The sequence below is a fragment of the Vulpes vulpes genome, chromosome 12 (assembly GCF_048418805.1).
Source record: "Vulpes vulpes isolate BD-2025 chromosome 12, VulVul3, whole genome shotgun sequence".
Taxonomy (NCBI): domain Eukaryota; kingdom Metazoa; phylum Chordata; class Mammalia; order Carnivora; family Canidae; genus Vulpes; species Vulpes vulpes.
The window spans coordinates 17,037,047-17,058,751 of record NC_132791.1 but is presented as its reverse complement, the minus strand read 5'-3'; the positions used below and the strand labels follow the sequence as shown (position 1 = coordinate 17,058,751).

General features: G+C 37.1%; 1 protein-coding gene across 2 annotated transcripts in view; it reads left to right on the top strand.

Annotated features, from left to right (window-relative positions):
• The window catches only part of TMEFF1 (transmembrane protein with EGF like and two follistatin like domains 1), an 80,065-nt gene that overhangs the window by 22,567 nt on the left and 35,793 nt on the right, over nt 1-21,705 (top strand). For both annotated transcript variants that reach the window (XM_072727847.1, XM_072727846.1), the window contains exons 2-5: nt 306-415; nt 7,088-7,217; nt 11,347-11,373; nt 13,691-13,787. In XM_072727847.1, coding sequence (XP_072583948.1) covers nt 306-415; nt 7,088-7,217; nt 11,347-11,373; nt 13,691-13,787 — 364 coding nt within the window. The remainder of the gene's footprint in view (nt 1-305; nt 416-7,087; nt 7,218-11,346; nt 11,374-13,690; nt 13,788-21,705) is intronic.

Below are 21,705 nucleotides of genomic sequence, written 5' to 3'. Positions count from 1 at the left end.
AGACAATAGTAAGAAGACTGTCTTAAGCTTTTGGCAGGCCAAGTAGAAAAATTCTGTAGATTTACCTTTGAGAATTCTGTGGAATCCTGAAAATTTGAGTTTTATTTTAGTTTGGGTTACTATTAGGCATACTATTCTGCAAGATTCTCCTTGGGGGAATTTTGAACATTTTGTGTCCTATGGGACTTGCTTTTTGTATGTTATGTCATATTATTATACTTGTGAGTGAGGTTATCAACACATTTTAAGTTTTTTTTCCTTTTATATATGTACATATATGAAACATTTTTCCCCTTCTTTTTCAGAATTAAATGTGAGGGAGTCTGATGTAAGAGTTTGTGATGAATCGTCATGTAAATATGGAGGAGTCTGTAAAGAAGATGGGGACGGTTTGAAATGTGCATGTCAGTTTCAGGTGAGGAAACGTATTGAAAAATTTTACATTTTTAATATTTTATTCTACATTCTTCAAATTAAAAAAGAACCCTGGAAAGAAGTTGGGTTCACAGTCTACTGAGTTTTTTTTGTGGTCAGATGAAGTACTATTATTTGTACCTTCCATACTTCTTTCCTTGGGTTAAGAGGACAGACTGGCAATAAATAGGTGTGAAGATGCTTTGGAAAAAAATTAAAGTTCTATTCAAATGTAAGTTCTAATTTACACTGAAAGGAAATGAATTTCTTATTTAAAATGTTGACATTTTTGGGAGGGCACCTAGGTGGCTCATTTGGTTGAATGTCTATCTCTTGATTTCAGTTCAGGTCATGGGATCAAGCCCCACATGGGATCCATGCATGCTTAGCAGGGAGTCTGACTGAAATTCTCTCTCTCCCTCTCCCTCCAAAAAGTTTGTATTTTCCCTCCTTTCCTTCTCTTTGTAGTCTTTTTCCTGTTCATTAAATTTTTTAAGTATAGTTGACCCACAATGTTACATTAGTTTCAAGTGTGTATGTAACAGAGGGATTCAAGTTCTTTGTGTGTTATGCTCTTCCCTTCCTTTTTTATTTGCTGCTGTCTCATCTTTTTAGGCCAAAGAATATGGCTGACTTGGTGCCTCAGGGTAGGTCAGGGTTAGAGATAAATTAGACAGGGGAACCTCAAACTAACATCTTTGCTTTTAAGATGCTCTTTTAAGTTGTGATTCTGTTTCTTAAAAAAGCTAAAAAGAAAGGAAATGTGTTACATTCAATTCTTCCTTTTTACTGTAGTGATTAAATTATAATCTGGCTTCAGAATATTGCTCAGGAGAGATGGTCCCTGATTCAGGATTTGAGATGAAACAAAGAAGAAACTGGAATTTTTTCCACTCATGATCTTATTCTAATTGTACCCACCATTTTGGATTTTAAGGGAAGGAAAGGATACAGAGATTAGGGATAAAAGCATAGGACAGTATTTCTAGTAACCCTATCACCTCAGGAAGTTCCTGTATGATCCATTTGAAAAGAGAAGGCATGTTTTCTATCCTTTTCTATGATACTGTAATGAAAAACAAAATTAGAGAGCTTACATATGAAATCTCTTTGAAAACTATAAACTGTCAGAGGAAGAGTAGGGAGTTACACTATTGTCAGGATAGACAGGCTCTTCTTAGTCAAAAGGGACTTTGCAATCCACTATTTACTCACAATAGTCACCTTTGACATGGCTTTAGCCAACCTTGTGCCCATCCCTACATGGCTACTCATGCAATGAATGTTTTGGCTCGTGTGTTGTGTCTGTCTTCCCTCCCTGCACCCCAAATCCTCTTAAAAGGGAGAGCAACTAAAGTGGCTTTCTTTCCTTAAAAGAAGGTATTGGTGTACATAGTGTATATAAGCCCTTGTGGACTTTTACTTTTTTTCTGTTCTTCACGTTAGATAATTTCTTATGGTCTGTTTTCAGGTTCCCTGATCCTTTCTTCTGTCCTCTCCATTCAGTCCATCCAATGAGTTTTTATTTTCAGATTTTTTTTTTTTTGAGAGAGAAGGAGGGATTGGGAGGGGCTGAGGAAGAGGGAGAGAGAGAGAGAGAGAGAGAGAGAGAGAGAGAGAATCTTAAGCAGGCTCCATGCCTGGTGTGGAGCCCAGTGTGTGGGGCTCGATCTCATGACCATAGGATCATAACCTGAGCTGAAACCAAGAGTCAGACACTCAACTGACTACACCACCCAGGCACCCTATTGTTTTGATTTCTTGAGATTTCCTGTCTTTTCACTCATTACAGGAATATTTTCCTTGAGCATAGATGCTATTTCTGCTTTTAAATCTTTCCTAATTTGAGCATCTAGGACATTTGAGGGATCATCTCTGTTGATTTCCCATTTGAGAATGGATTATGTTTTCCTTTTTCTTTGTATTAGAGTAATTTTGAATTTATCCTACACATGGTGAATGATATTTTAAGGTGTTTGAATTCTGTTAGGTTCCCCTGAAGAGTATTGTCACTTTTGAAACCGTTACGTTGGCTGAACTCAACTGTCGTGGGAAGCAACACAAATATTAGTTCATTACTTTTAGCCTTAGCTGGGCTACTTGGAGTCAGCCCCATGAGTGGTTTGGGAGTCAGCCAGAAATTTGATCTGAATTTATAAACAGAATCTGGAGTCTCTTCAGACTCTCTCCTTTCTGAGTTTTTCTCTCTTTTTGGTGGCTCTGATTGCCCTGAACTCTATCTTTTGGTTTTTAATCCAGAAAGATTGTAGATTTTTAATCCAGAAAGATTTGTTTCTTTTTTTTTTAAGATTTTGTTTATTCATAGAGATGTTTCTTTTTTTTTTTTTTTTAAAGATTTTATTTATTCATGAAAGACACACAGAGAGAGGCAGAGACATAGGCAGAGGGAGAAGCAGGCTCACTGCAGGGAGTCCCATGTTGGACTTGATCCTGGGACCTAAGCTGAAGGCAGACGCTCAACCACTGAGCCACCCAGGCATCCCAGATTGTAGGTTTCTTATTGGTGTTTTAGTCACCCATGTATTGGGAAGACTGAAGCTGTTCCTTCTTCCAACTGTCTTAAATTTCTTTAGGTTAAATTCCTTGCTGTGCAATTGTTGAGCCAATGGGATGCTCATGTGCAGATAACATTCTTACCAATAGCAACATATCTGACTGCTTGTTTCCCCTTGGCCTCTTGGTAGTGGATTTTGTTAATCCTTTTAAGTTCTGTAAATCAGTAAAACAAAAAAAATTAAAAAAATTTCATTTGATTATTAGAGAAATTGAAAAAGTGCTATATATTTATTGATCATTTATTTGATGAATCAGTATTTCATATTCTTTGCCCATTTTTTGGAGTATTTTCTTTTTCCCTTGTTTGATTTGTAAACATATGTACTTGAGTATATATGTGCATACACTATATATAGTACACTATTTGAGTACTTACATGTTGCTTATGAGGAGCATTATATCCATTAGCAGTTCTAAATATATATGTACAGGGACGCCTGGATGGCTCAGCAGTTGGGCATCTGCCTTCGGTTCAGGTTGTGATCCCAGGATCCAGGATCGAGTCCTGCATCAGGCTCCCTATGAGGAGCTTGCTTCTCCCTCTGCCTGTGTCTCTGCCTCTCTCTCTCTCATGAATAAATAATCTTTAAAAAAATATATGTATATATGTATAAAAGTCTCTATAACTCATAAACTCTCATGAGAACCTATGATGTAGGTACTGTTTTTATGTTTTTCAAAGAGTAACAAATGTCCATATTAAACAACTTGAACATTATATAAGAAGATATATAATACAATGAAAAAATGTCTTCCTTTCACTCCAGACTACTGATTGCTCTTCTCAAAGGCAACATAAGTTAATTGTATTTCCTTCTAGAAATATTGTGTGTTATATAAGCATATATGGTTGACCCTTGAGTAACACAGGCTAGAACTGTGTGGGTCCACTTATACATGGATTTTTTACAGTACTGTAAATGTATTCTCTCTTTTAAATGATTTCTTAATAGCATTTTCTTTTCTTTAGCCTACTTTATTGTAAAAATATGATACATAACACATCTAACATACCAAATGTGTGTTAATTGACTGTTTATGTTACTGATAAGGCTTCTGGTCAATAGCAGGTTATTAGTAGTTAAGATTTTGGGGACTCAAAAGTTATGCATGGGTTTTTGACTGTGCAGGGGTTTGTCATCCCTAACAACAACCTTCATGTTGTTTAAGGGTCAATTGTAGGTGTTTTAATTTCTCAATCAAGTACTAGGTCACTCAATAGTATTTACCTTAGAGAGTGTGTTTTTTCTTTTAATAGATTTTATTTATTTATTCATGAGAGACAGAGAGAGAGAGAGGGGCAGAGACACAGGCAGAGGGAGAAGTAAGGCTCCATGCAGGGAGCCCGATGTGGGACTCGATTGTGGGACTCCAGGATTACGCCCTGGATCGAAGGCAGATGTTCAACTGCTGAGCCACCCAGGCGTCCTGACAGTGTTCCTTTTTAGTTTATACAGATCATAAAAATGTTAAAAAGATTAGTGTCATTTTCATTTTATTTATAATTTTTGATATAAAGAAGTTTTAAATTTTCATATCATATTTATTTTTGTCTTTATGGTTCTGCTTTTCGTTAATTGAAAGTCTTTCCCTGCAACTCTGAGATTATAAAGAAATAGCCTTTTTGACCTGTTTAATGTATTTGGACAGCTAGAAAATCCTCTCATGATCTGTCTGGATTTCTTGCATTCTTACATGGTGGCAAAGCCAGAAAGAGAAATAAAAGTTAGGAGTTGAGGTCACTAGACGTTTATCCAGTGCTTGCTTTGTGCTCAGTGCTAGATGCTGAGGATATAAAGATGTTTGAAGACAAGTTGCTTGCCCTGTAGGAGCAAACTGCCTAAGGGCTTACAGCATGATTTGATCCTGCTGCTGAACGAACCTTCCTTTGACTACTCTGCCTTCTTATAATTTATAAATCTATTCAAGTTAGACTTAGGTTATTGCCAGTTGAAGAAAAATCACCTCATATGTCCATTAAACACTTCTCTGCTGGGCGTTTTGGCAGTATTTTTCAATTCATTTAAAAAACTTGCTTATGATTCAGCATGCTTTTAGTGTTAATATGAGCTTTCTGGCATATAATTTAAACACATTTTAACATCACAGAATTTTAAATAAAGTCTAAAATTGTTTTTTTCAGTCTGCTAATAAGAGCTATTATATCTGACCACATTATATAAACAGAGCTACTTTTATTTTGTACCAGTAAAAACGATCAAAATTGCATCTTTCCATTAAAACTTGGGTTATGGGGGTAGCGTAGTTGATTATGCATCCAACTCTTGGTTTCAGCCTTGGTCATGATCTCAGGGTTGTGAGATTGAGCCCCTTGTTTTGTTCTGTGGTCAGCGTGGAGTTTGCTTAAGACTCTCCCTCTCCTGCCCCTCCCACTTGTGCTCTCTGTCTCCAATAAATCTTTATTTTATTTTATTTTTTTAAAGATTTTATTTATTCATGAGAGAGAGAGAGAGAGAGAGAGAGACACAGGCAGAGGCAGAGACACAGGCAGAGGGAGAAGCAGGCTCCTCGCAGGAGCCCGATGTGGGACTTGATCCCCAGACCAGGACTACACCCTGAGCCAAAGGCAGATGCTCAACCTCTGAGCTACCAAGGCGTCCCTCCAATAAATCTTTAAAAGAAAAATAAAAACAACAATAATCTTGGGTTATGTACAATGAGGAGTTCTTATGACTTTTCTCCTATTTTCTTTCTTCCTCTTTGATTTTCTCTTAGAGTTCTCTGGACTATGTCTTTTTTCCTGAATTTATCAGTATCTGCTCTTGCTAGGTGTCATGCCCTCTTATAAGATCTTTGTATTAGGGTTCTCCAGAGAAATAGAACCAGTAGGAAATAAATAAATAAATACACACACACACACACACACACACCCAGGATGAGGGGTAAGTGGAGCATGTTTATATTATAAGGGATTGGTTTGCTTGATTATGGAGGCTGAAAAATCTCATAATCTGCTGTCTGTTTGCTGGAGGTTGAGGAAAACTGGTAGTTTAGTTCCAGTCCAAGCCTGAAGGCCTCAGAACCAGGAGAATATGCATGTCCAAAATCAACAGAAAGGGAGACCCAGTTCTCCTTTCCCCTGCTTTTTTGTTCTACTTAGGCTCTCAGGGATTGGATGATCCAATCAACATTGGAGAGAGAGCTTACTCAATCCATTGATTCAAATGAAAATTCATCCAGAAACATCCTCATAGAACATCCAGAATAATGTTTAATTTGGGAACCGTGGGGCCTAGTCAGGTTGGCACATAAAATTGACCATCACAACCTTGTTATTATTTTCTTATTTATTGTATTCAGCACAGTTCCTGACTGTATTAAGAATTTACTGTGACCAGAAATAAATGCTAAAGATGGATTTCGCTTATTTAATTCTCACAACAACTTTAGTAGGTAGATGCTTATTATAATTACCATTTTACATGTGGGGAAAATGGTGATGATGCTAGTCCACAGTCATATGGATAGTGTGTGTTTTTTGTGTGTGTGTTTTCTATAGCGTTTACCTTGGGACTTTGCATTCTAGAAGTATTGAATAAAGGAATTTTGCTAATAATAAAATGACATTATAGGGCACCTGGGTGTCTCAGTCGGTTAAGTCTCTGCCTTCAGCTTAGGTCATGATCTCAGGGTCCTGGCATCTAGCCCCATGTTGGGCTCTCTGCTCTGCTTCTTCCTCTCCTTCTGCCTGCTGCTCCCCCTGCTTTTGTGCGCTCTGTCTCTGTCAAATAAATAAATAAAATCTTAAAAAGAATAAAATGACATTATATAGTGTGTCTTAGCTTATTGCAGACATTGCCAAGAATTTCCCTCTTACCTGTCTCGATTTTTATAGGAAGCAAATGAAGTAGATAGCATGAGATTTTCATTCTCATTTTAATGGTTAGTTGATAGTTATTTTCATTATAAATGTGAAAAAGAGATGTGATAAAGTGATACTTTAAAAAAAAACAAAAGAACAAATGATTCTGTAGTAGAAGTATGTCATAATACTATGGTATTACATTCATGAATATGAAGTAAGCTATTAATATTCATGCCTAGTTTTGAGAATTTATTTTTGTTTCTTTTGCAGTGCCATACAAATTACATTCCTGTCTGTGGATCAAATGGGGACACTTATCAAAATGAATGCTTTCTCAGAAGGGCTGCTTGTAAGCACCAGAAAGAGATAACAGTAGTAGCAAGAGGACCATGCTACTCTGGTATGTGTGGTATTTTTCTGAATAAATGTTAGAAATGATTCCACCATGATTTCTAAAAGGAAATTTCCAGTCAGAGGTGTATTCTCAGAACTGCTGTGTGGATCAGATGTGTGGGGAGTGAGGGAGCTCTTCTTTGTTTGCATTTCATGTTGTTGCTTTTTACGTTACTTCTCTTACATTGTTAATGTTTCCTGCCATTTTCGTGGGGACTTTGCTGCGTATCTTTTGCCTTATGGTTTGAATATTAGAACAGGATTTGGTGTGGGAAATGATACCGGATTTGTTTTGTTGATTTTTATTTTCTTGGCATGGGAAAGGGTGGAGAATATCCGTAGAAAGCCATTAGTGGCATTTCAGGATGTGTCTCTTTCCAAGCTTGTCTCTTTTTATATCTTTTCTATTCTGCCTGCCAATCCTTGTCACCTATCTTCCTCCAGTTTTTTGCATTTCCTTCCTTCTCTTTTCCTTCCTGAATCTGTAGTAGTTAATTTTGGAAGGCACTGATGTAAGTTTCTTACTTGCATTTGTATTTGGGGATGGGGATATAGGTGAAGTATTATAATTAGAATTACTGGATGAAGGTTAGTAGTAAAGGTGTAGACACTTCTTATATCCTGTATTTCTTTCCCTATATATTACAGTGCCCATGTTCAGAATTTTTACTGGGGCTCCATTACATAAGCATGAGGGATCTATTGTCCATGTGGTTGATCTCCAACTCCAGGTCCGCTAATACCATGTGAATGAGAGCTCCCCACTCTAAGGTTGGTCCTTGTGGTGTGCCCAGGCTTCACTCTAGGACTGTTGAGTGTGGCCAGCCTTCACCCTAAGATCTGATATGGTCAGCACCCTCCTTAAACATGACATTTCCATTAGGTATGATATAGATTACCTTCCAGAAGCTAAGGGCAAAGACCAGACCTATCTTTGGACAAGGCCATATTCTTAAAAAAAAAAAAAAAAAAAAAAAAAAAAGGCCATATTCTTTTCCTTATACCAAATAATTAGGTGCTTGGTGAAATGATTGTGTTCTTAGGCCAATAGACTATCATTTGTTGTGATTCTTATATATTTCTCTAAGTACCTTGTGTTTCACAGACTTGGTTTAGAAACTAAAAAAGAACATAGACCTCTTTATAATCCCAAGTTAATTATGTATCCCTTATACCCTTATGAGGAGCATGTATTGAAGACACAAAGTATTTTGATAGGCGGTGAACATTAAACAATAGAAGAAGGTGGTAGATTGGAAAGAGCATTGCACTGGGGTTGAAAGACTTGATGTTAACTCCAGCTCTTATTTACTATATGACCTTGGACAAGTCACTTAGCCCCTCTGAGCCCTAGTTACTTAAATTATTAAATTGGATATCATCTCTTGGGATTGTTAAATGAAGATTGAATGAGTTAAACTGTGAGGTGCTGTATTAATCTCATTAGTTGCTTGGTGGGCCAGTGTTGTTCCTCTCATTTGCTCTTTTTATTGGTCCTGGTCCCTGTGCTAGAAATAACATTCTCCTTTGTTTACTTGAAAACTCCTTTCTTTTGCCTTAAGATTGAGGTTTAGCCTTTTTTCCTCTGAAATTTTTTCTTCTGTGGTATCTCCTGGCAGAGTTTGTTCACACTTTGTGCATATCTCTTTGTATATATCATACTGTATCTCATTTATCTGACACGTGTGCCTCCTGCCGCCAGAGCAGTTGCTTCTCAACAGGAAGGCAATTTGCCTGCTGAGGGAGGTATATCATAGTCCCAGGGTTGCATAGAGTTGCATGGATGGGGGAAGACGTGTGCAATGAAAATATAATCTACAAGAAGAACTCAATCTTATCAGAGTAGTCACAATATTTATTTATTTATTTATTTTTTAGAATTTTAAAGGACACTAAAGGAAGGTATGAGGTATTATATTTATTAAAATTGGGCATGGGTTGAAAACAGATTGTGAGTAACTCATGCACTGGGACTTTCTTACTTATCAATTTATTTGTGGAATTTATCATGTTGCCTAGCACATAATATGTACCCAGCCAATGTACATAGAATAGAAGGAAAAGTTTGGTCATAAAACAATTTTAAATTGAGTTCCTTTCTTTCTTGTTTTTTTCTGCTCTTCCATTCTTTTCCTCCTTACTCAGATGTAATTATTTATGATTGTGACTCATGATTTATGATTTATGACTCAATCAAAACTGAGTGCAATTTAAGACTTTATAAAATCCTATGAAGATTTTATAGTGGATATTACAAAAAATATGTATTCTTCTAGTTCCTTCTGTTTCTACCATGTTTTGGGGATTTGATTATTGTCCGAAGTATGTTAAAGGGAAAGGAGTGATATTGTGAAAGGTGTTGTCTCTCACTCTGGGGAACCATTTGAAATATCGGAGTGAGTTCCTGAGCCTGTGTCTCCCTTATCCCCTGAAAATGCTGGGTAAAGTGTGTCAGGTTCTTCACTTGCCGTCTCTGCTTTTTTTTCTATACCATGCTGGAGATACTATAGCCTTACTCCCTTTGTAACGTGCTCTGCACCATATGTTGGCCTTTTTAGGATTGATAGGGTAAATACTTGATATTAATTACATTTTAGGCTGACTTCTTGCTGATAATTTTGAGGCAGCCTCTTTAATTTTGTTAATAATGAGTGTCTCACCTACACTGGTCAGAGTCATTCTGGCTAGGTTTCCTAGAGAAAGCTAATTTTATCAGTAACATGAAAACCTCAATTCTGAAGTTCTTTTAAGCCTTTAGGCTTTTTCTTACCTTTTGGCTTTTGGCATTTATCCACAGATTTCATTAAGATTTTTGGAGCAAGACCCAAAGCTCTTTTCCTCCCTTTCTAATAAAAGTAGCTTATTCATTATTCCTCTCAAGCTTTAACAAAATTAAATTTTTTTTTACCTCTTAAGTGAGTTAATTAAAATTATTTTTATATAGCCATTTACTTTACAGTATCTATTGTCCTTTACTCTGTGCAAGGCACCTGCATGTTTCCTAAATGGGCTACAAAAGTTGTATCAGGTATAGATGAATTTATGTCCAAGAAATTTTTATTTGGAGAAAGACATGGAATAGGTAGATAATAGTAATTTAGTTTAGTTCTAGATCAAAAAAATGAGAAAAATGCTACATGAGAATTACTATCACAGTTTGATTTTCTTTTAAGATTTTATCTATTTATTCATGAGAGACACAGAGAGAGGCAAAGACACAGGCAGAGGGAGAAGCAGGCTCCCCGCAAGGAGCCTGATATGGGACTTGATCCTGGATCCCGGGATCATGCCTTGTCCCGATACAGTTTGATTTTTTTTTAAACACAAAGTATCTTTTTTTTTATTAAAGATTTTATTTATTTATTCATGAGTGACAGAGAGAGAGAGAGAGAGAGAGGCAGAGACACAGGCAGAGGGAGAAGCAGGCTCCTGCAAGGAGCCCATGTGGGACCTGATCCTGGATCCTGGGATCATGCCCTGTCCTGATACAGTTTGATTTTTTTGAAACACAAAGTATCTTTTTTTAAAAATGATTTTATTTATTTATTCATGAGTGACAGAGAGAGAGAGAGGAGAGAGAGAGGCAGAGACACAGGCAGAGGGAGAAGCCGGCTCCATGCAGGGAACCTGATGTGGGACTCGATCTCAGGTCTCCAGGATCACACCCTGGGCTGCAGGCAGCGCTAAACCACTGCACCACTGGGGCTGCCCCTACAGTTTGATTTTTTAAAAAAGATTTATTTTTTTAAAAAAAGGTGAGCGGTGGGGATAGAGGTAGGGAGGTAGAGGGAGAGAGAGAGAGTCTTGAGCAGACTCCCTGATGAGTGCGGTGCCCAATGCTGGGCTTGATCTCACAACCCTGAGGTCATGACCTGAGCCAAAACCAAGAATGAGATGCTCAACTGACTGGACCACCCAGGCACCTCATCACAGTTTGACTTTTGATAGGAAATTTTCCTGTTGGGTAAGATAAAATTTTCAATGAAAATGTTTTCCCCCAGTGAAAATATTTCTTTCTTTCTTTCTTTCTTTCTTTCTTTCTTTCTTTCTTTCTTTCTTTCTTTCTTTCCTTTCTTTCTTTCTTTCTTTCTTTTTTTGTGAAAATATTTCTATTCACTGTTTGTTTTTCTTCTCAGATAATGGCTCTGGATCTGGAGAAGGAGGTGAGTTTCAAGTACCCCTTTAAAGGATATTTGTATTCTGTCATTTTCTGTTTTTAATAGCTTTATTGAGTAAAATTCACGTACCCTACAGTTCACTCATTTAAAATGTACAATTTAGTGGCTTTTATTTTTTATTTTTTATTTTTTTTTTAGTGGCTTTTAGTATAGTCACAGAGTTATGCATTCACCACCACAGTCAACTTTAGAACATTTTTGTTATTCCAGAAAGAAACTCTTAGCCATCACTCCCAACCCCTCTGTCCACTAACCCTAGGGCACTTTGTTTTATGCAGTTATTTTTCACTAAAGTTTTGTTGACACACAAAGTGGAAATGTTGTACCTCCCATTAAACTGAGATTGCACAAAAGTGCCTTCTCCTTGGGGATCATCCCCACAAGTGATTTTGGATTCGATCAAAGTATTGGTAAATCTCTAACCCCTTGCTTACAGATTTTTGCTCATAAGGAGTTTTCAAAAGGTGCAGGGTTATAAAACTCTGAAATGATTTGTACACGGCAAAGAGAAGGCTAGCAGAAAAACTATAGTGGAATCTATGTTCTTAATTTTATTTTACAAATATGTATATATATAAATTACTTCTGTTTAAAAAAGTAATGACTGGTAATAGCATTTAACAAGAGTTTATTCTAAATGGTCAGAATTAGGAATGATGATTTCAAGTCTGATGAAGCTGTAATACTGTCAACTGTATGCAAAATAATGCTGGAATTACTGTGGGTATACATACACTCAAAGAAAACTTACTCTTGTTAAATTCACATTTAAACAAATGAAAATTTACAGTCACGATCCTTCCAATACTACCTGAAACCTTACTTCAGATTTCCACATTTCATAGAATCCTAAAATGTCAGAGTTAGAAGACACTTCAAGGGTCACTTTAGAGAAATGGAAGAACCATCCTGAGAAGTTCAGTGATGACAGTTTCAGGGGAAAAAAAATTAAAGCTTTCCAACAATCAAATATGATTTAAATGGACATGTTCAAGCAGAAGCTTCAGAATCACATGTGAAGGATCAGACCATCAATTCTAGATCTTAGAGCTGGAAAAGATTTTAAGAGAGATCATGTAGGCTAGTCCCTGTGGTCAGCCACTCAGTAAGGAGATTGTCATTGTTTTTATACTAGGGAAGTGGAAGTTGACCTTAAGATTTGTTTATTTAGTGTAAATACTGGATGTCTTGCTCTGAGGATGTACATGGACAATTTTTTTTAGGGAGTATGAGTTTAGAAAGGCAAAGGGGTTTGCGCAGATAAGTACATAAACTTAAGTGAGCTTGTGGTGACTGTACAATTTCCTGATGTTTCTGAAGCCTCAGAAATACATAGAATTGTGATTCCTGGTATCTGGGAATGTTCATGAGAACTTGGGAACGATATCTACCTAAAGTGTAGACAGACACTAAAAATGGAAAGTTCAGAAATATTACCAAACAGGCATATTAGGTTTATGGAGTCTTCCTTTTAATATCTTTTCCAAACCAGAATGAGAGATCCCTTGAGTAAGCTGAATCCCTAAATTGGCCTCAGAACACATCTCCCTGCCCAGTTTGAGAGTGTCAGGCTAGGATTCATTCTAGTTGACCACCACAAATGTGTAAGCCCTTTAATGTCAGATATGAGTTGGGGACTTAGTGGTATGCAGTTTTGTTTTTGTTTTGTTTTTTGTTTTGTTTTGTTTTTGTGTGGATGATAGGAGACCACACACTTCTGCATTCTGGATATTTCTGGCTGTGCTAAGTGACAAAGTAGAAAAAGAGGCAAGTCTTTTGTAGGGAGACCCCTTTCCTCTTACAGATTTGGAGATAATTTTTTTTTAATTCTGGAATTTGTTATGTAGTAAGAAAGGCAGGTATTAAACTGATGTGTGAGGAAGAAGTGGTTATACTCTATTGCATTTAATCATTTATTTGCTGACCAGCATCACACAGGCAAATATTTCAATATGGTAATCACTGGAGCAAATTTATTATCCATGTTTTATTTTCTCTCTTATTTAATGCTTATGTGGTAATTCTTACAAAGGCAATTAATTATCAAAACCTATATTGCACCTCTATACATAGGTTAAGGGATTATTTTGCTAGCACTAATACTTGTTTTCCTCATAGAATATGTTGTACTCTGTATTACAACATTTTTGGGGCACAAGCATTGATAGATTTTGGAAGTGATTGTTTTCAAGAACTCAGGTACATTTTCCCTAGAAATAAGATAATGGCTGCTGAAAACCTGAAGCTTATCTGGAAAGGAACCCAACTTTTGGTTGAAAATTTAATTTTTCTTTTTAAACAGAAGAGGAAGGGTCAGGGGCAGAAGTTCACAGAAAACACTCCAAGTGTGGACCTTGCAAATATAAAGCTGAGTGTGATGAAGATGCAGAAAATGTTGGGTGAGTTGATTGAGGGAAAGGGATGCACTTACTTGGAGGTTAATCATCAGCCCTATTATATTGTAGGACGTTATCTTTGAACCTGGTTCTATATATTTTGTGTGTGCCTTCTATATTTTTTTGTTTATTGTTGGTCTATTAATTTTTCTTTTATGTTGATATAATATCATAGCTATTTAAGTTAAAATGTTTGTAGTTTTAGAATGAGAATCCATGTTTTTTTTTTTTTTTAGGTTTACCTCTGCCTTTATTTTTATTGACAGTTTTATATATTTTATACTAAGTGGTAATTTTATTTTTCAAAAATACTTTTATTCTGAATTATCCTACCATTATACTTTCTACTAGTATCAGTAAGTTTCTCTTTTCTTGCATTTTTATGCAGAAACTTTTCATATATTTCAGTGTATTAAGAAAAATCCAACACTACTTCAAAATTTAAGACACAATAATTATTATGTAAGAGTATAATATTTTTAGAAATCCCAGTTGCACAGACATTATGTTTTATTTTCTCACTCATGGTTCAGCCTTCAGTAAGGTGGGTTTTGTAGCTGACAGCATTGTCTGTTCAATTTTCAGATGGTATGTGGTGAAATAGCAGCAATATTGACATCATCAACACAGTCATGTTTGTTTCTTCCTTTCCCCAGGTTCCTGTTTATTTATTCCCAGTCTTAACCTCTCATTTCTGTATGGTGGTTGCTTTTTGTATAGTTGATTCTAAAAGCTTTAATGCTGACTTCAGGACCTTAAAGCACAAATGGATCTTCACTCACCCAATTTCCCCTTAGTGTGTATTTTTAAAGCACTCATTTCATAGAGATTTGTACTTTCTTCCTTACTCATATTTTTACTGTATGTTTTCTGGTCCCATGTTTTATTCAGCCCTTAAATACATAGGTCTTTCACTGAACAGTAGTAATATGGGTCAAATAGCTTAATGCCCAAAGTGAGTTTTTACAAATCAGGATCACACCATTTTCAGGATTGTGGTTGAAAATCAGCTATTTGGATGGTACATGGTGAAATTAATGTCTGATAATTTACTTTGTATATATTTTAAAGTTGGTGAGAATTGGCACAAGATAAGTTTAGTAAAAAGTGAATTTAGCAAAACTTTAGTTTGTTCTGTGTCTACATTTTGGTCACTTGGATTGACATGTGTCCATCCATTTCAGTTAGAGTGATTTGATTTGGAAGTACATGTTTTCCAAAGTAGATATGGGTCTACAGAACAGGAAAGAAATGAGCTCTATGGACTGGCAGAGAGAACAGTTAATAGGTGTTATGTTCTCTTCTTGTTTTTGCTAGTCATATGGCATGATGAAATACTGGTGTGTGTGTGTGTGTGTGTGTGTGTGTATTTTTGTAAAGATTTAGTACTTTTTAGGGTTTTCCCTCAGGACTGTTCTATAAAGATGTTCAGAGTCAAAGTAGTTGTCAGTGATTGATTAACTTGGTCTGTTGATCTGTTTTTATTCCTTTGATGGTATTTCTATCTAGTCCTGCTTTAGACATTTCTCTGCTCTCATTTTTCATCCCTTGATTGAAAGAGATAAAGATCTTTTACTTAGAAGAGCAGATTTAGGGGCAGCCCCACATATGATATCTGTATGGTAAAATATACATCTTTCTATGAACACCACCTCATGATACAATATGTACTCTATGCCCAGTCACGGTAACTTCTTTGTTAGGTACTCACTTCATCTTGTGTGTCTGTTTGAGAGCTTGCAACCATCATTTTTGCAGATACAGGCTTTAAGCACGAGGAAGTGGACACAGACCAGGGAAGAGCTTACCAGTAGAAAGGAGCAGGCAGGCTGAGGTGCCAGCCGGGGAGCATATAGACGGGACAAGCAGCCAAGTCCAGGCGAGGAAATTGGTGCAATGATGGGAAAACACTATGAAAGCAGTTAGTAACTACCTGAAAGTAAGTGATGAAGCTAAAATGGCTGATCCTACTATGAAAGGAGACAGAAGGGAATTTTAGGAATATTAATCTTTTAGTGTATAAAACACTTATTACTCATCAGACATCCCTTCAGGGAGCCTCCTTCTTCCTCTGTCTGTGTCTCTGCCTCTGTGTGTTTCATGAATGAATAAAACACTTATTACTGATGATAGTTGAGTTTAGTAATTAGACATACCTCAGTCGTTACTGTAATTTTTAAAAAACTTTTAAATGGGCCATGGTACCAAGGAAGCTATATGGATGCTATTTAACTCCTTCAGGTCTATGTGCTTTTCATAATTACTTCCAGGTGAATAGTGGCATGCTTGCTGATGGGTAATTGTGACCCAGCCAGCTAGACCTTTTCAGATGGAAAATTGAAAGATGCTCATATGTGGCAATAGTTATGCTGCCTTGGTTTTTATATATAAAAATCTATCATTTATTAGGAAGATGTTATATATTTTTTTTAATTAAAAGATAAAACTATAGTTATTAAACACAGAAGGTTAACAAAACAAGTACTCAGGTCAAGGCTTAATTATTATAAACTCTACCAGAATCAGGGAATGTTAAGGTTGAGTAGGATCTTAAAATGTATCTTTTAGTCTAGTCCTCTCACTTTACAGATAAGAAAATTAAGGATTACCGTCAGAGGGTTTTTATGGGGCAGATTTTCCTAAATTCTAGTAGAGTTTTTTTTTCCTATATTGGCTTTTTTTATTCCTAGAAAGAGGCTGTTATCTTTTTCCTGCTTGAAGGGCTGCTGCTTGATGACTTTTTTTGGTATATTTTTTATTGGAGTTTGATTTGCCAACATATAGTATAATGGCCAGTGCTCATCCCGTCAAGTGCCCCCCTCAGTGCCCATCACCCAGTCACCCTATCCTCCCGCCCACCTCCCCTTCCACTACTCCTTGTTCGTTTCCCAGAGTTAGGTGTCTCTCATGTTTTGTCACCCTCTCTGATATTTCTCACTCATTTTCTCTCCTTTCCCCTATAATCCCTTTCATGACTTTTTATATTCCCCGAATGAATGATGATTGCTTGATGACTTTTTAAAAAACACTGCCCTCTTCAGCCTGGTCCAGCTGAGATTTCTTTACTTTCCTTATTTTCTTCTGGTCACTCTGTTTACTAGCTGCTTTTAAATTCCTTGTTTACACCTTAGCTGCCATCGAGAATGGCATATGCCTATCTGTCTGTTTCACAGCAGTGACTTTCAAACTTTTTTTAACTACAATACCATGTAAGAAATAAATTTACTGTGTAACCTACTTGTGTATGTATTCATATGATAATAATACATATTAAATAAAACAAAATTCTGTGATGTAATACTTACCTTTGCTAAATGCAAGACACTCTAATATTTTCTATCCTACTTCCTTAAAAATTGCTGGAGTTGACTTCTTTCTCCACTAGTGATTATGACCTACAGTTCGGAAAATATTCTTCTATAATATAACTGTAATGAATATTGTATTTCATGTTATATTTTTAGGTATGGGTATTCATTAAAAAAATACTTTGCCTTTTCTCATTTTGAAATGTCTTTTCTGTTAGAAGAAATGCTTATAACCTATCTGGTTTCCAAAGGGCAGCTAAAATCTTTCTTTTGCTTTAAAGCTCTCTTTTTCTTGTTACTAGTTAAAAGAAAAACCCTGGCATTTTGCTGGGGGGGATCAGTGGTATCATGTAACTTGATTTTTTTGCTATTAAGAGAAGTGCTGTTTTTTTATTTAGCTTATTAAATGGAAATGTATTTAAATGTATTGTCCTAGTGTTACATATGGTATATTGTGTTACGTTTTGCAGATACTATCACATAAATTGTTTTTTCAGCTCTTTATGGCAGTTCTGTCTGGTGGCAAGATTATCTTGATTTTGCAGGTGAGGCTGAGCTCAGAAGAGACTGAATGGCTGGCAGTTACCCAGAACATGGGTCCAGTGACAAGGGATTTATCCATTGCATTGTGCACACACATGTGTAAATACTCTGATGTTCTTCAGTGGTGGTGGTTTTGTTCCTAAGCTCAAGGTTCCATTCTGCGCTATGTTTTGAGTTCTTTAAAAATAATTTTTCTTTTCCCATCTCTGGCTCTTAGCTGATGCTTCTGGGTGCTGTCAGCATGCCTTGATAATGAGCCTGAGTGTAGATGACCCCAGCTTTTAAATTTGCTTCTCTCCTTTCCTAGGATCCGAGATAATACACCTGTAGGAACTGTATCTAATGTAGGAATAAATTCTAAATGTAAAATCAGAGTAAATAGGTTCTTCTGAGTGAAGTATATGAACTTTATTTATTGCAGTATTATATTTCTTATCTGCTCAGTGGCTGATTTATTTTTAATTAATTAATTAACTTAAAAAAATTTTTTTAAATTTATTTATGATAGTCACACAGAGAGAGAGAGAGAGAGGCAGAGACACAGGCAGAGGGAGAAGCAGGCTCCATGCACTGGGAGCCCGACATGGGATTTGATCCCGGGTCTCCAGGATCGCGCCCTGGGCCAAAGGCAGGCGCTAAACTGCTGCTCCACCCAGGAATCCCCTGATTTGTTTTTAATTTAAATCATTTTTAGCTTCTGAAAGGCTTTTCCCCCTTCCTTCTTTATATATATATTTTTTTTGATTGGAGTTCGATTTGCCAACATATAGTATAACACCCAGTGCTCATCCTGTCAGGTGCCCCCATCAGTGCCCATCCCCCATCCCCCCACCCACCTCCCCTCCCACTACCCCTTGTGCGTTTCCCAGAGTTAGGAGTCTCTCATGTTTTGTCACCGTCTCTAATTTTTCCCACTCATTTTCTCTCCTTTCCCCTAATCCCTTTCACTATTTTTAATATTTCCTGTATGAGTAAAACATATAATGATTGTCCTCCAATTGACTTACTTCGCTCAGTGTAATACCCTCCATTTCCAACCACGTGGAAGCCAATGGTGGGTATTTGTCGTTTCTAATGGCTGAGCAATATTCCATTGTATACATAGAGCACAGCTTCTTTTTTTTTGTTTGTTTAAAGACTTTATTTATTCATAGAGAGACAGAGAGAGAGAGAGAGAGAGGGAGGCAGAGACACAGGCAGAGGGAGAAACAGGCACCATGCAGAGAGCCTAACGTGGGACTTGATCCAGGTAGACCACAGCTTCTTTATCTGTTCATCTTTCGATGGACACCAAGGCTGCTTCCACAGTTTGGCTATTATGGACATTGCTGCTATAAACATTGGGGTGCAGGTGTCTCAGTTTTTCACTGCATCTGTAACTTTGGGGTAAATTCCCAGCTGTGCAATTGCTGGGTCTTAGGGTAGCTCTATTTTTAACATTTTGAGGAACCTCCACACAGTTTTCTAGAGTGGTTGTACCAGTTCACCGTCCCACCAACAGTGCAAGAGGGTTCCCCTTTCTCCACATCCTCTCCAACATTTGTTATTTCCTGTCTTGTTAATTTTCACCGTTCTCACTTGTGTAAGGTGATATCTCATTGTGGTTTTGATTTGTATTTCTCTGATGGCAAGTGATATGGAGCATTCTCTCATGTGCTTTCCCATGTGTATGTCTTCTTCGGTGAAATTTCTGTTCATGTCTTTTGCCCATTTCATGATTGGATTGTTTGTTTCTTGGGTGTTGAGTTTAAAGTTCTTTATAGATCTTGGATACTAGCCCTTTATCTGATATGTCACTTACAAATATCTTCTCCCATTCTGTAGGTTGTCTTTTACTTTTGTTGACTGTTTCTTTTGCATGCAGAAGCTTTTTATCTTAAATCCCAGTAGTTCATTTTTGCTTTTGTTTTCCTTACCTTCACGGATATATCTTGCAAGAAGTTGCTGTGGCCAAGTTCAAAAAGGGTGTTGTCTGTGTTCTCCTCTAGGATTTTGATGGATTTTTATCTCACATTTAGATCTTCCATCCATTTTGAGTTTATCTTTGTGTATGGTGTAAGAGAATGGTCTAGTTTCATTCTTCTGCATGTGGCTATCCAGTTTTCCCAGCACTGTTTATTGAAGAGACTGTCCTTTTTCCAGTGGATATTGTTTCCTCCTTTGTAGAATATCAGTTGACCATAGAGTTGAAGGCCCATTTCTGGCTGGGTTCTCTATTCTGTTCCATTGATCTATGTGTCTGTTTTTGTGCCAGTACCACACTGTCTTGATGATCACAGCTTTGTAGTACAACTTGAAATCTGGCATTGTGATGCCCTCGGCTCAGGTTTTCTTTTTTAATATTCCCTTGGCTATTCAGGGTCTTTTCCAATTCCACACAAATCTTAAGATTATTTGTTCAAAGTCTCTGAAGAAAGTCCCTGGTATTTTGATAGGGATTGCATTGAACGTGTAAATTGCCCTGGGTAGCATAGACATTTTCACAATATTAATTCTTCCAATCCATGAGGATGGAATATTTTTCCATCTCTTTGTGTCTTCCTCAATTTCTTTCAGAAGTGTTCTGTACTTTTTAGGGTATAGATCCTTTACCTCTTTGGTTAAGTTTATTCCTAGGTATCTTATGCTTTTGGGTGCAATTATAAATGGGATTGACTCCTTAATTTCTCTTTCTTCAGTCTCATTGTTAGTGTATAGAAATGCCACTGATTTCTGGGCGTTGATTTCGTATCCTGCCACATTGCCGAATTGGTGTATGAGTTCTAGTAATCTTGTCCCCCTTTCCTTCTTGAAGCACATTGTGCTTCTCCAGTGACACTGGTGTTTGCATGGGTTTAGTGATGGCTGTCTTCATTGATGTTTACCTTTTGAATTTATACCTAGGGCTAGGTACTGAAGTTCCAAGAAATTTGACTCCCACCTGGGTGAGGTTTCAGTATTCCATTGTGAATTATAGTGGATAGACACTCTACTTAGTCTTTCTTTGGAGGGTTGGCTAACAGAAGTTTATTTCTCATTCTCATAAAGTCCATCACCATACTGTGGGACTCTGCAGAACAGCTGCTCTCCATGTGGGGGCTAAGCATTCCAAACTACTTTGAGTTTCTGGCCCCTGTTTCTGTATGGGTTTCAGTGACTGGGGAAGGAAGAGCACTAGCATCTTGCACCAACAAAAAGGCTTCAGCCCAGATCTACTCAGTCTTAAAACTTAGAAACAGCATCTGCTTTACAGCACGTTATATTTCTTAAACCATGTGTTTGCAGCAAACCTCTCCTTTTCTAAGCAGTATTTGTAATCTGACCACAGCTGAAGTTACTGCTGCAAGATGGCCATCAACTGTTTGCACAGTGGGGCCAAATAATCCTAGAACTCCTTCACATCAGTACCCTTTATATTCCTGACCTAAATCTCTGCCCACGAATGGTTTGAGGATTCAGTAGAATCATCAGACACAATGTCAATGGAGGTGAGTTAGCAAAATCCTTGAATTATTTCTTTTGAACTTTGTGGGTGATGCTTTTTATGGAAAATAGCCCCTGCTCTTCTGCCTCTTTGATGTCAGTCTTTTGGAGATGCTGTTTCCTTGAGTGATAGGAGATTTCAGAGTTTCTCAGAGAACCATTGTAGGTATGCAGTGTGACAGACAACATTGATAAACAGTTAATCTACCTGCTTGGACATCTTTGTCATTTGTGGGATCATTTTCTGTTTGACACAGATGGCTGGTCAGTGTCAAAATCTGATGAGTCTGTCTCTTAGAATGAACAGAGAGTAATGCTATACGTTGTGTGTTCTCCATTATGTTCTCCTTCCTGATGCCACATAGACTTTTTAAAAAAAGAACCAAAGGAAGTTCCTTTCCTGTTGTTATCTATTCTTTATTTCCTCCTAATCAGAGATGGGAATAAGTTTTGTCATTTAACATTGCCTTACTGTGGATATATAATACAGACTTTTGGGCAGCCCTGGTGGCTCAGCGGTTTAGTCCCGCCTTCAGCCCAAGGTGTGATCCTGGAGACCTGGGATCGAGTCCCACATGGGGCTCCCTGCATGGAGCCTGCTTCTTCCT